Source organism: Aythya marila (genome assembly GCF_965140915.1).
Source record: "Aythya marila genome assembly, chromosome: 1".
Classification (NCBI taxonomy): Eukaryota; Metazoa; Chordata; class Aves; order Anseriformes; family Anatidae; genus Aythya; species Aythya marila.
Window position 1 is genome coordinate 3362992 of NC_139042.1, and position 14493 is coordinate 3377484.

The following is a 14493-nucleotide window of genomic DNA, read 5'->3' on the forward strand; positions in this document are numbered from 1 at the left end:
TCCAAGCCATTTGGCTTGCCAGAGAGAAAGGCTGCCCCACGCAATCCCGCCTCAACCCATTTTTCTTCAGACCTCCAAGGGTCAGAATCTCTCGTTAGCAAAAGAAAACCCCACCAACGAAACCAAACCAGACCAATTCAAAAGGCTAAAGCAGTCAAAACCGAAGTACCAATGTGTCCTTTACACACACACACGCACTGTGTATTGTAGAGTACAACACGAGTGCATGTCTAGTGATTTCCCTACCTGCACTCCCAGTTGGATTACTGCTGTCTTATCTCTGTGCCCTGCAGCACAGCCTTTTATAAACCATGTGCTTGATTTCCTGAGGGGGTTAGGAGCTTCAGCTGAGAGCAGGGTCCTCTGGTGGGAGTCGTTAGATGTTCCTCAACCTCTCGGTAACACAACAGCATTGAAATGAGTCAGAGGAAGGAGATCAAAGCACTAAAAGGCTGAAATTTTTGTTTAAAAAGGCTTTGGGAAAGCCAGGAACAGCAGTCAGGGTGTCTGATCAGCAGCCTTGTGCTCTCAGCAGGAGAGATCAAGCAAGCAAGGTTGGTCTTGTGTCCTAGCCTGCCAGGGCAACAAGAGCCACAGTGAAACACCCAACTGGATTTTATGTTAAATGGAAGCAAAAGGGGCAGAACAATGACAAACTGAAAACTTCTCTCCCTCCAACTGGACATCAGAGTGGGACTGAACTCATCCTGGAGAGCACCCCCACCTTGATCAGCCAAGGAAGAAGCCAGCAGCACCTTTCTGGGGCTCTCTTCAGCCTTGGGGACCAGGAGCCAGACTTTTTCACTGTGGTTTTCTATAAAGAGCTCATCCTCCTGTCCTGCCACAGCTCCCAGGCAGCACCAAACACTTTCCCAAGCTGATACCAGCTCTGTCACCAATGGGTGCAGAAGAATGAAGGCATCCATTGACCAGGGCTTCTGGGGAAAGATGTTGGCCCATCTCCTTCGTAACACGCTTCACCAAACTGGCTGTGTTCTTGTGTGCCCAGCAGAATCAACGCAGCAAGATGTCCTGCCCATCCTGACCCCGTGTGGCATCACAGGTTTAATTTTAGGCAGAGTGATGAAAATGAAACTGGTCCCCAACTGAGTTTTTATCAAGGGTAACAAGCAGGAAAGGTACATATGGTCCACAAACAGAGCACATTTCCAGCAGAGCCAGTAAGAAGCTCAGGTCCAGAAGGTTACTGCATCATATCCACAGGGACTTTCCTAACTTGAAGCTCCAGCCAAGTGTTTGCATACTGTGCTGAAAGACTTTGTTCCGTAAGAACAGAGCACCTCGGCCCTGATAAGCTATTCACTGCTAACACTCCCGAGATCTGGCTGTATTAAAGTGCAGCTTCAGTCTAAAAAATAATTATGTGCAAAACCGAAAAAAAAAAAAAAAAGCACCTTCTTACTCAGCATATCTGCACTGTGTGAATTTTGAGTCATATCTGCTGTCACTGCTGGCAAAAATAGATTTATTTATGCCTGTTGGGCGCTAGCCAACAGAACTGGGAGGGAGAGGAGGAAGCACAGTTCTGTTAAAGCCATAGGTGGGAGATAATCATTCACTGGTCTCCAGACTTATCTCTGCAAGGGCAATGGCAAAAACAACAGCTACTTTAGCACCAAGGGTCTCAAGGTCTTCATTACTGGTGATAACGCATGGAGGAAACAACATTAAGAGCTCGGATTGGGCTGGGTTTGTAAGATTAAATGCTTTCTAGCTGAACAGATTTCAACTTCCCCTCCACCCACCTCCATCACCCAAGTACCTGCAGCATTTTCAAGACTGGGGAGATCACAAACAGATAAAAACTCGTGACCCTACACCTATAAACCCAGCTTTCTAGACTGGAGGTGCATTAAAATCATGTTATTTTAGACCACAAAAACAGATAGCCCAAGGCTAAATGAACCCCAAATCTCATGGCACGTCTGTTATCAGTTCACAGGGATTTATGCTTGCCAAACTCCATTGAAACAGATACCACAAAAATACCTCCAGGAGCATTTCTACAGACTCTTCATCACCACAGCATCAAGCATCTCAAGCACCCAGCTCCCCACCAGGCCTGCCCCTTGCAGCTAAGTAGCCTGGGTTGATAACTAAAGGCACCACCAGCGCTGTTCCCCTCATACTTAGTTTGACAGAGCCGTCCATTCCCAGCAGGATGTTGTCACTCTTGATGTCTCTGTGAATAACTTGGTTCGAGTGGAGGAATTCCAGAGCCTGGAGACACTGAAAAAAAAGAAGGAAAGATGTTCTGACTGTGCATCAAGTGCAATTAGCCAGCTATGGACTCTAACAATGTGCATTTTGAGTAGCACAGGCTTAGATTTTTAAAGCCTTTTCTATATCCAGTATGTGCAGGGCAACAGATACATCCCACTGGGACCAGAAGGTGACAGGTTAGAAAAAAAAAAAACACAAAGAAAATAGGCATAACCACAAGTATTCCAGCCCCATTTTACAGTTCTCACTCTAGGGTGAAACCTAACAGGAGCATGTCACGACCTCCCCAGTGAAATCCATCCTCTGAGAAGATTCCTGCAGCAGTAGAGAAGCTGTAGACAGCTATCCCAGCAGAATAAATCAAAGAAAGCCCCATCCCCTTCCTCCTCACAGCTCGCCCAGGGTGTGGGTGCAGCTTTACCTCTCGGCACACAGCTGCGATTTGTCCTTCGTCCATGCAGGTCTCTGTCACAACATCTGTTAGGGAGCCTCCTGCCAAGTACTCCATGACGACCCAGAGCTCTTCTCCTACAAGGTAGCTGAAGTGCCAGAAACAGTTTTTAGAAGAAGCAAATATGAGCACGTCACCGTTTACTGAGTCAGAACGCACTGGGTTTTAAAGCTATCTTAGAAGTGCAGGGAAACCACGAGGCTTGAACAGAAAATGTAACTGCACTGGGGCAAATTCTCAGGGCAAATTCTGTGTGTTGGAGGATCTGACCACAACCTGAAAGAGCAGAGAAAGGGTGAGTGCAGAAAGCTGAGGAGAAAACAGGGCTGAGGTGATGGAAGAACAGGTTAAAAGTTTCCTGGCCAAAGGAAAACTCAGCAAAGCTGTTTTTCTGCCATGGAAAGGGCCCAGGCTATGAAGGAGACGAGCTCAAAGTACCTTTAAACACAAGGAGAGAGAGGAAAGAGCTACTAGGCAAGGTGCAAGCAGGCATCCATTCCTAAACAGCTGGTGTACAGCATGGTTTTCAAGGGCTCTTACACTGACAAAGGTGGCTGTGGGCTGATCTGACACCACTGGCAACCTCCTACCCTAAGCAACTGCCTGCCCTTGCCCAGGCACAGGGACAGTCCTGGCTGGTTGCCCATGTACAACTTTTCAGTTCTTTTTCAAGAACACCATTTTTTAAGCATCGCACATTTGAAAAATCTCATCTGTAGGAAGCCTGTAGGAAGATAAATAGGAAAAAGCTGAGATGAGGGTGAGTTTTCACATCCCTTTGGGATATCGTTGTCTGCTGGGAGCACGTGTGCTCATGTCTAGGAGCAGAAGACCTGGGATGAAGGCACCAGCATTAACTCATGTAAAACCAAAAAAATCATCACCAACCACTTCTGCCCTTTTGTGCCCATCTGGAAAAACACCAACACAACCTTTCACGACAGATACATCAGGATGACGCATTCCTGAAGGAAGGAAGCATCAGCTGGAAAGCCACAAACCCCACCTTCGCAGCTTCTCTGCCCGGGTTTGAAAGGAGCAGACAGATGAGTCAAGAGAGACATCAGAGAATCAAATTGCAAGCTTCTGCCTGCTGGCAGGAGGACTCGTCAAATCATTTGTTTTGCTCAGAAACACTGGTCCTGCTGAAAAGTGAACAGGGAATTTGCTACGAGACAAAGGCAAAAAGCAGGGTAGGTTCTAGGGGACAAATAAATAGAAAGCAATAGTGAAGGAGAAAGAGGTTTCTGACTTGGCACAGAAAATTGACAGGGATGAGTGCAACACCACAGGAGTGAGCAAGAGGTGTGCTCTAGCCCCTAAATGCTGCCAACACCTCAGATGATGAAAAAAATCCCCCAAAATAAAGAACTGTGCTCTAGGCTGTACCTGGACAACAGAAATATTAAAAGCTCTGCATAACTGTAATATTAGAGACAAAGATGTGATCTCAGTTTGGTGATGCTTCACTCAGCACTCAGGAAACAAACAGGCACGTTAGGCCAGGCAGGAGGGATGCAACTCCCCAGCAGCTCTTCCAAAGCCTCACAATAGGCACAAGAACCCCCAGCGTTCACCCTCCTTGCTGTTCTGTCCGTTTGCTGCACTCGAACAAAAGCTGATCCCTCTGAAAAAGCTTAGTGAGAGAAAGTCGGGGACAAAAGAAGTGGCTCCTGTTGCTGGAAGTTTTAATAAGACAGCAGGACGTGCAGCTACCCTATAGCTGGGATGTATTGGCTCAACAAGGCATGTGCATGTACACAGGGATGTTCTCTCTAAAGGAAGAACACACATCTCAAACAGTTTTCCCAAAACAAAGCCTCTGATCAGCTGGGAGAAATACACACTTGCAGCCCACGTGCAATACTTAAAAGTTCTTTTCTGCTTTTCTCATTTTCCATAGGTAATTTCTGCTCTTTCCAAGAAGAGGGTGCCTGCCCAGCACCACTTTCTCTGCACAAACACGCCCCTTCCTCAAAATTTCACAAGCACACTTTATCCTTTCGATAAGGCAGCTCTTTACAACCGTGCTTATAACGCAGAACACAGCACCATATAAATTCAGCATCACAATGGATGCTGCAGCATTAAAAGTGCTTTTTTTTTGGCTAAGACAACCGAGGAAGATGTTAAGGAAACAGTTCATACGTTTTGCTATACATGCAGAGCAAGCGAGTGTCCAAATATTCTCTCTCCAGTTCCCAGAAGAGATTCTGGGTCACATCCCTCCTTTCCATCTTTAGAAAATGAGCTGCCAAGAGTAAAATCTGAAGCTCACCCAACTAGACACTGTTTTCCCTACAAAAAGCCAAACCTGTAGTTAATCAAGATGAGTTTCTGACGAGTGCAGCAGGCTGGAAACCCTGCTGCAGCTCCATTGGAACTAGCTTTAGCATAAGGTGAATGATTCAGGCTTGACACAACGCATCAGTGTTAAACTGATGCTGAATTCAGTTCACCGTGCAACACTTCTGCCCTGTTATCTTCCAACACATCGCAGATTTCCACGCTGACAGCCTGGGACTGATTCCTGGAAGTCAAACAGGGGAGATGCAAGCATTTCTTCTGCTTTCAAAGGCAGCTCCCTACCCCCACAGAAGCACAGTCACCACTTGTTCCTTCTGAAGCAGACAACCTCCACAGAGCCGACAACAGCAGCACTGCTGCCATCACCCCTATGCAGAGCCTCAATATCCCACAGGGAAGAACTCGCAGTCACATTTGTTTGCAGACTTGCTTTTTACTGCCCTGAGCTATACAGCGAGCACAGCGTTCGTGGCTGCACGCATTTATGTCAGGAACAGCTTAGGCAGTGCAGCAGCCGCAGTGCTGATTGTTCCTGCTCTGGTCCTGTCCTAATAATCCAAGGGATCCCAGAGCAGGTCCCTGTATAGATGCAGTGCTTGCAGAAAGGAGCAGCAGGGATTCAAAAAGTCATCCCACATGGATCTAACACATATAATGCCAAGAAGGAGTAACGCAGCATGTGTTCAAGTCCATAAAACCCAGCTCCAAGCAGGGAATAAGCCTGTTTCCTCTATCTCCCAAAGGGTTATTCCTCTCTGTGCCAGCTCTCCTTTTTTCCCTTACACACACCCACAAGAAAACAGCCTCGCTTAGTTATGTGTCACACATCCTTCAGCCTTACCACTGCTATGCTACAACACAGAAAAACTCAGTGGACAGCCACAGGAACACGATTACCACCTGAACGTTGAGGGGTTACTCTGCAAGCAGAGCATTAGTATTGCTCAGGGAGAAGGAAAGAAGAGGAAGAGGAAAACAACACAGTTCAAGGTATTCCCATTTCTCCTGTAGCATCAGGAAGGAAATGGCTTGTCGAGTCAAATTTGGCAGAGCACCTTGGAAAATGGGGCCCTGACAGCATGCTGCTAATGCCATTGCTGTCAGCACCTCTAAAGAGAGCCTAAATACTCCGATAATGCCAGTTCAGACACTTGTTTCTCCTAGGATATAGATGGAGACCACTAAGCACCCCACACCCCAACCTTGCCACATCCATTAAGCAAGGCAAGATCGTCCTGTATCTGCATTAAGCTGAGATGGATCACTTAAGAAAGTCACAAAGAAGAGTTTTCCAGAGCCCCTTTGTGAACCCTTCAAATCACGACATACCTGTCCAAGTAGTTGACAATGTTGGGGTTTTTGTTTTCCCTCATTACCAGGATTTCATTGATAATCAGTTCTTTTTTGGGCTGCTGCTGCAAATTCATCTGTTTGATTGCAACCTGCCGGGAAGGAAATGAAAGAAGTAGGGCATTATTACAAGAGTCCCCTAGAAACCTGCCAGTAGCAGTGTCAATCATTTTAATCCCCCATTCAAATAAAGGAGAAAGCCACTTATTCATCATCGGTTACTCAGCAATTTAGCAATTCCTGCAGCCAGTCCATTTCTACTCTGGCTGGATATTTGATGCCAGAAAAGGAAAAGGGGAATTACTGTTTTCATACTTGATCACTGTTGAACAGTCAACTCTAAATTTTTTTTGGCAAGAGAGCAGTGATACCTTCATTCTAGTATGGACTGATACATCAAAGACTCCTTATTCCTTAAATGATTCTTATTAATTTTATTTTGAATCAGATGCTTCTTTAGGTTTGGATGCTTTTTTTCTTTGTTTTGTTTTGTTTTTTACTCTTGTGCTTCTAGAAATCTACAGCAGGGCAGGTGTGCAGGGAGAAGGAGGTAAACAACACAGCCTAAGTGAAGTGACAATTCTACTTCTTCCCATCACAGCAAGACCTAGGAGGAAAGAAGCACTGATATTTATATAAAAGGCTGAAAATACATGATTTGGATCGCAGTCATACCAAAGAGAAATAGGGGCAGATTCATTACTTGTGGCCATGTGGCTTAATAGCTTTCTACCCACCTCATTATACCTACTCCACGTGTACAAGCACAGTTGGGTACAACACACTTTTAACTCTTCCATTAAACTTATATTTAACTCTTCCCAGTATTTAACTCCCAGTATTTTGTGAGAACACCTGGCCTTTAAAGACAAAACTTCAAACCAGTAAGACTGCTCAGCCCAGCTGGATGCAGAAACATTTTGGTAGATGTAACAGCCCAACTGGCCTTAGCACAATATTTGGGCAAAGGTAATGAAGAGCAATTACGTCTTTACAAAACTGCTGCTTGCAGAGAAAGTGGTATAGACACTGGTGGAGGGGAGCCAGGAACTCTAGCCCACAAAAGCCAGGACTGAAAGAAACGAGCCACAGAGTGCCAACAGGGATGGATACAATTAGCATTTTGATAGTATAGCAGGAGAGGCTATAGAGAAAGCCCCACACATGAGAAGGCAAGAACAGACAGACACCATGCTGTTCTTCCACGGTATTCACGAGGCTGCCACACAGTACTTAAATGAGGGAGAAACAAAAACCCCATGCTGCTCTTTGCACGGGATCAGAGAGGAGAATGAAAGGTGAAGAAGAGAAGGAAGGCATTTGCTGCAGATAAAGAAATTCCAGACCAAGGATACCGAGGGAGCCCCTGTACTTCGGCGCTCCTGTTCAAAAGTAGACCCAAGTGCACACTTGCTCCAAGGGGCACTTTCCTTTTTTAATACTGCCATGTGCATTAGAATACAAACTAAACAGCTGTAGTTACACTAAATAGGCATCATTAGTGAAAATCATGAGTATTCTTAATCCCAGGAGCTGCCCAAGGCTCCTGTATGTTGCACAATAAAGAAATTTCCTTCTAGTGCTTCTAAAATGTGCCGCCTTTCACTGAGCTCTGGGTTGGTACCAGCAGCATTTCATGGGAAGGAGCAGGTTAAGAGGATGCCAAGGCTACAGCAATCCCAAATGCGATTTTAAAAATCCAACTAGTATAAAGGGAATCATTTTAAAAGCCGGTTGTACTCCAAGGGTTCCAATATTCACATGGGAGTCTCTGAAGGGGTCCAGAAGGAAAGCAGAAAACCACCGAAGGGATTTCCTCCTGCTATAATATTTCTCCTTGCTTCAAAATGAACATGATGCCCCTTCCTCAGAGGCTGCAATTAAACTGTCTTATTTCTTCAGGAATTGTGAAGGGGGGTGAGGCAGTTTTCATCCAAGAGTACAGTCACAAAATTTAGTCACGAAATTTACCGGTGGGTAACCCTGATGTTGTACAAATGCAAAGTGGAAACACAGTGCTGCAGACTTCCATAAACATATCTGGAATAATGGACACACTTCACTCTTTAACAATCCTCCATCTAGCAATAATCATTTTCACTGAAGCTGCATATCCATCCCTCCTAGTTTATTACCTAGGCATGCAATATGCACAGCACTGTTCAATATTCAGGGGGAAAAACAAAAGACACACTCCTCATCTCTCAGCTCAAGGGCAAAAAGTAGGTGGGCAAAGGAACTATTTCTATGCAAATCAACTCGTGTAAGTGTAGGAAACAAAGGAGTAGAAGACAAAAGAATGTAAATGGGGACAAGAAGAAATATCAGGGATGAAGAGAAAAACTTCTGCTGAGGAGCTATCCAGTCTCAACATTTGTCTCCAGCCTCTGTGGACTCAGGAAGATTCTCTACAAATACAAAATGATTCAGGAATTAAAACCTGGGGAATCATTTTTTCCAGTTTTCTGCTCAGACCACTCAACCATGCCTTATTAGTAAGGAAATAAATGCCTCTTTAAGAACAAACCCAGAAAAGAATGCCTTTATTTTGCAGCATCAATGCTAAATTTTAGGAGATGATCCAAAATCCATGGAAGTGGTATTCTGGCAGCACTTACCTCCTGTCCTGTAGCTACATCCATTGCTGTGTAAACTGTACCTGAGGCTCTAAACAAAAGGGAGGAAAAAAAATGGAAAAAAAAAGCCTATTAGCATCTCATAGCAAGACAGAGCTTAATACATTCCTCTTCCCCCTCGTCTCTGTCAGGTGCTCTCATTCCCGTTCTTGTCATGCAATAATTCCAGTGGTAAATGTAGTCTGAAATATTTCTTAGCCAACTTCACTGTTGGAGCAGAAGCCAGAGAATTTATGGGGAACAAAGCTCCCAGTACAGGACAGTATGGGCAGCCAAAGCCTGTAGCACAGGCTGCAGGACTGGGAGCTGATCCCAGCTAAACGGGCATGACGGCACTGCCCTGGCTTGCAGAGTGCCCAGCGCGATTACAGAGCAGGCAGGATCAGCTGAAATAACCAAATGTGGCATTTGTAGTGAAGGAAACAGGACTTTGAGCCTCAGCTCAAGTATCTCTCAATGATTTGCCTCCCCCAACTCTTCCTTACCCCCCACCCTGCTGAGAGAACCCCAAACCTGCATTGAGGAGTTTTAACTCCGCAGGCAAATCTGTGATTTGAAGATTGTCTTGCATGCTGAAAATAAGCAGTTCCTTCCCTGCCTGCAGTTATATTTAGCAACCCGATCATCTAATGGCATATTTTCTTATATTAAAGCACAATTGCACAAAATAGCCCGGTCGCTGTGACTCAAAACTTTGCTGGGAAGGGGAGAAGAGCTGGGGTGGGGGTGGTGGAACAAAAAAAAATCCTCATCAGCTTTTCCAGCAAACTAACTTAGCCCAGTTTCAATGATCCCTTCCATAAGGAAAGGTACAGGACAGAAATGAAGCATATACCAACCCTTGCCCGATCTTCTCAAAGCGTGTGTACTTCTTTTTTGGATCACCCACGCTCACAATACTTCCTACAATAAAAAAGAAAACAAAAAGATTTTAGAAATACTTTTTCATACAACGACACCGAGACAATTTCTGGCAGGAAAAAAATATTTACTGTTTTTTCACACCAACACAAATCTTGCCATTAGTTACCTAATGACTAGGTTGGCCTGGGCAGTGCTCAGCTCCTCAATTAGAAGCCCCAAAACTAGGGAAGGGGCAGCAGCTTTCAGTTGCCATGCGACTGCAGCCCTGGTTTTAGAGAAAACCCTGAGGCAATCTCAGCTCATTTTCCCCTACTTGTCTGTTCAGCTGAAACAAAGTCTGTTCCTGCATCCCTCTGAGGGCAAAGCACTTCGCTCAGAGCCCTGCGAGGTGGTGAGGGGCTGCTCAGGCTCGAGGTGGGTTTGGTGGCCATGAAGAACGCAACCCAAAGTTTTCTGGATGAGAGGAGGGAGCTCCGCACAGGAAAATCATGAAAAAACCCCAGCTGGGTGCAAGTCTGCCCTATAATGGCACCGGGGTGGCTAATAGGATCGGGAGATGCAGATCTGCCTCCGAGGCAGTGTTTGGAAGTTGCTCCAGCAGCCAACACACGGTGCTGCTTTCGCCGGGGTCTAGGCCTGAGCCTAAACAGATGCATACTGGCAAAGAAACTGCTTGTGGTCATTTTGCCAAGAAATCCAGTAGCAAGCAGAGTAAGAGCAGGCTATTTTCAGCCCCCGGTGGCCAGCAGCCAAGCCCACAAGGCTCAGGGCAGACAGAGGTAAGAAAGGGGAACATGGTTCGTGTTTGGGGAGGAGGGTGGGGAGAAAAATCCGACTCTATACACCCCGCTGCACAATTACTGAAGCAATGCTGTCTGCCCTAAGGACAAACATTTCTGGACAAACATTCGTAAACTTTCCCTGGAAGCCTAATGCAGGCTGCAAGGTTCTGAATGCATGAGGTAAATGTTTGCACAAGGCAGTCACAAGAGGCAGCTGTCAGTCGTGCCCCGTTTAATCCTCTCAGTTTGTAAAAGGGGGGAACGTTTCCTACCTCCCAAAAAGCCAGGCGAAGATTCATTAATGTCTGCACTGATGCAGCATTGTTGCTAAAAGGTAGGGATTACAGAAATGAATGTATTTGCATTAAAAATAGTACCTTTTTCCTGCCACAGACCTTCCTTACCCTACCTGCTCACAAAATGGCTCAGAAATCCTTAATGGTGCAGAGGTCCTGCTAATTCAGCAAGAGAGGGAAGTTGCTGCTTTGAAACAACAAGTCTTGAAAATGCAGGTTTTCAGATAGCAAGAATTTTTAATTCACATGCCATCTATTCAATTTAGCATTTTATTCATAGAAATGAGGCACCCACGTGCCATTTTATTAAGTTGTACCCTCAGAATTCCCCTTGACCCAGGTATTTGTCTTTGCTTCATAAAATAATGACATTTAGGAGGGAAACTCTCACCAGAGGAGAGTAATCTGACCTTAGGGGTGCGATCACAATTTACATAAACTGATGAGCTCGATGTATATTTAATTAACACGGGATTAACAGATTAAAAGAATGAGAAATGCTCTACTCTAACAAAAGCTGGCCCATGCTGAGGAGAGCAATCAATTGCACAGAAGAACTTGTTCAGCTGTCAAATACTGCCACAGCATATCCCAATAATGCCAGGCAGTTGAGGAACACTTTAAATAAAATCCATGAACTGAAGGTCAGGACTATTAAAGAAACTAGGACACAACAGACAAGGTAAGCCTTGAATTTTTCTCAGAAACACCCACTAATTTGAGTTGTTTACTAGGTATCCACACAATGTCAGGGCCCTTAAAAATAACCAAGTCATTTAATGTCACGATATCATGGAAAATGAACTTGGGGTTGCATTAATTTTCTCTCCATCTTGTAGCCATGGTAAGAAGCTCTGCTCATCACCTTAGGTCTAACATTTCAATAAAATCATCCACGCTCCAGAGCTATGGAATATCACTAGGTGGAACAGTCTCAGACTTCATGGTTAAGGAGATGTTACATATTCAGGGCTCGTTTTAGAGTCTGAGGATCTGTAACTCCCAGGGTACTTCAGCTGACAGCAGAGGTGCTCAGCTTACATTTATTCTCCCCCCCATACATCTGCCCCCAATTTTGGGGCACAGTCACAGGGCAAAGTCTTCAGTAAGGGATCTCAAAGTAGCAGCGTTAAAACATCTCAACTTATTAAAGTTTTAAGATATCACTAGAGCAAGACCTTAGACTTCAGGAAAAAAAAAATAAAAGGACATACTTAATTTTTCCAGAATCTCTTCATCTGACATTTTTGGCTTTTTCTTCTGCTTCTCTGTGTTCCTGACCAGCAAGTCAGGTGCCGTTGTGTTGTTTTCCGAGGGAGAAGGAATAGGAGAAGTGGCCACATCTCTGGTAGGAGGAGGAAGAGGGTCTATCACAGAGCGGGTGTATATCTAATTTTGTTGAATAAAAACATTCATATTAATAAAAAGCAGATGACAACTTAAAAACACTTCCATTCATCCTCTTTTTTTCCTGTTAGTGATGTATTTCCACACCTACAGTGCTAACAGATAGCTCCAAGACCTGACCGTGACTGTAGCAGGGGTGCTGAAGGAGATATTACTACTCACAGATTTTGTGTGTTCAGGTCGTGGAGCTATCACGGGGGGTGGAGCTGCATCATCTTCATCATCTTCATCTTCAGACACCGAGGGCACTGCAGGGGTCTCAGACACGGCTTTCACATTCTGCATGTGGTTACACAAAGAGCAAAAATAAAAACCCAAATTCTTGGGATGAACAAGTCAGAAATGTTGGATTAAGCTCCTAATAGAGAGTGCCTTGAAGCAAGCACAGAAAAATAATAATCAGAACAGGTTAGAAAGTTACAGTATCTTAAAAATCCAAGCCCCAAAGGTCCTGAGCCTATGCAGGAAATATTTAGATGTCCAGTTCAGCTGTCATCTGCTTGTCTGATCCCCATCCTCTTCCCTGGGATTTACGACTCCCCTGGGCTCTCACATTGCCTTCCTGACACCCACACGACAGACCCAGCAAATCTGGACTGCTGTGAGGATAACATCTGAGTTTGGATGTAGCTGTCTCTATTTATATTGTCTCTATTTCTTCCCTCGCTGCTTGCTCCAAATCCTTATCATGCAGATCAGAGATTTCAGTCTTCAAGTGATTTAATTTACATCAGAATTTAAATGTTTTCTCTAAAAGTTGGGAGGTCAAGTTGACATCAGCTTTGGTATTAAAACTCAAAACTAAGTAATGAGGTATTCTGGAAGCAGAATATGGTAAAACCTTTCAAAATCCCTTTGAAAACCACACCCTAAAGGAAAATATTATATAAGGTAGGAATGATGAATTTTTATAAATGTTTTATAAGTGATTAAGAAAGAATTATTTGGATTTTATTTTTTGCAACTCTGTGATTGGAACTCAAAACTACTCATAACCTTTAAAATTTGACTCTGGATTCGAAGTTCATGGCATCCTTTACACTATAAACATTTCAAAATAAACTTGGCAAGCCCCTCGACCCACTAGACCAGTTCTGCTTGTACTCCTGCTTCCAGTTTGTTTACCATCAGCTCCCTGAGAGTGGCAGCAGAAAAAGACTTCTTAAAGTACTGCAATAAAGTTCTCTCTGAAATAAGGGGGGGGAAGAGGTAAAGTTTCACTGGACCTAAGATTTTTGAAGTCATCAGCATCCTAACGTTAAATTGTTAAAGCTTTATCTATTAAAAACAACTACAAAATAAAGTCTACGTACTGGTAATTTCCCAAATCTCCCTAAAATTAAAGGTTATCCACCCAGCATCTTCCAAAAACCACCAGTCTACTGAGGCAGCTTGATGACTACTGCTTTTTCCAGGATTTATTTTAATATCCAACTGCCTCAGATATTCTAAGCTCCTGAAGACTGATGCACAATGAAATGCGATAATAAATGACAAAACTATTTTCATTTTCTTTTAGTAGGTTCCCAAATGGTCACAGGAATACGCTGCCTCCAGAAGCGAGCAATACGTGCCAGCTCCTGATAGCATCACAGCAGTAAGAAAGTAAGAGATGAGGGAATTGGGAGGGGTTTATGAATCCCCTAAAATAGAAAGTTTTGTTTATTCTCTCTCTCTCGCAGACATACACAAACATTACAGAGCTTTTCAGCCCTGTCTCCTAGGAAAGTCAACAGGAGCGGTGCCTGTCCTGGTGAGGACAGAGTAAAGGTCAAACAGAGAGGAGAACATTTTATTTCCCTTTCTGCTGAGATTAGGTTGGTTAATCAACAGTGCTTCAATCAAACCTCGTAGGTTAGTAATTAAACTGTGCTAGATCACAGATGTTTATAGAGCCATACGAAACCTGAAAGCAAAGTGGTTATGATTTTCTAGATTACCACACCCCAAAGAAACAGACCAAGAAACAGATCAATTTCTATAAAAACCAGAATTATTTCCAGTCATTAATTCGCTAATTTCTATTGACTATTTCACTAATAAAGCCTCTTATTTCTACTTGACTCTCCCACTGTTAATGAAAAAATGTGCAAAGAGCATGCCCTTTGAGGATAATTTACCTGTTTTTAGAAATGTACTCTCCACATAGATACGTA

At 44.1% G+C, this 14493-nt stretch overlaps 1 protein-coding gene across 3 annotated transcripts in view; it reads right to left on the reverse strand.

Moving 5' to 3' along the window:
• The window catches only part of PAK1 (p21 (RAC1) activated kinase 1), a 68028-nt gene that overhangs the window by 7027 nt on the left and 46508 nt on the right, over window positions 1-14493 (reverse strand). For all 3 annotated transcript variants that reach the window (XM_082756797.1, XM_082756798.1, XM_082756799.1), the window contains 7 exons: window positions 12500-12616; window positions 12145-12319; window positions 9828-9891; window positions 8971-9019; window positions 6332-6444; window positions 2666-2783; window positions 2151-2250 (listed from right to left, as the gene is read on the reverse strand). In XM_082756797.1, coding sequence (XP_082612923.1) covers window positions 2151-2250; window positions 2666-2783; window positions 6332-6444; window positions 8971-9019; window positions 9828-9891; window positions 12145-12319; window positions 12500-12616 — 736 coding nt within the window. The remainder of the gene's footprint in view (window positions 1-2150; window positions 2251-2665; window positions 2784-6331; window positions 6445-8970; window positions 9020-9827; window positions 9892-12144; window positions 12320-12499; window positions 12617-14493) is intronic.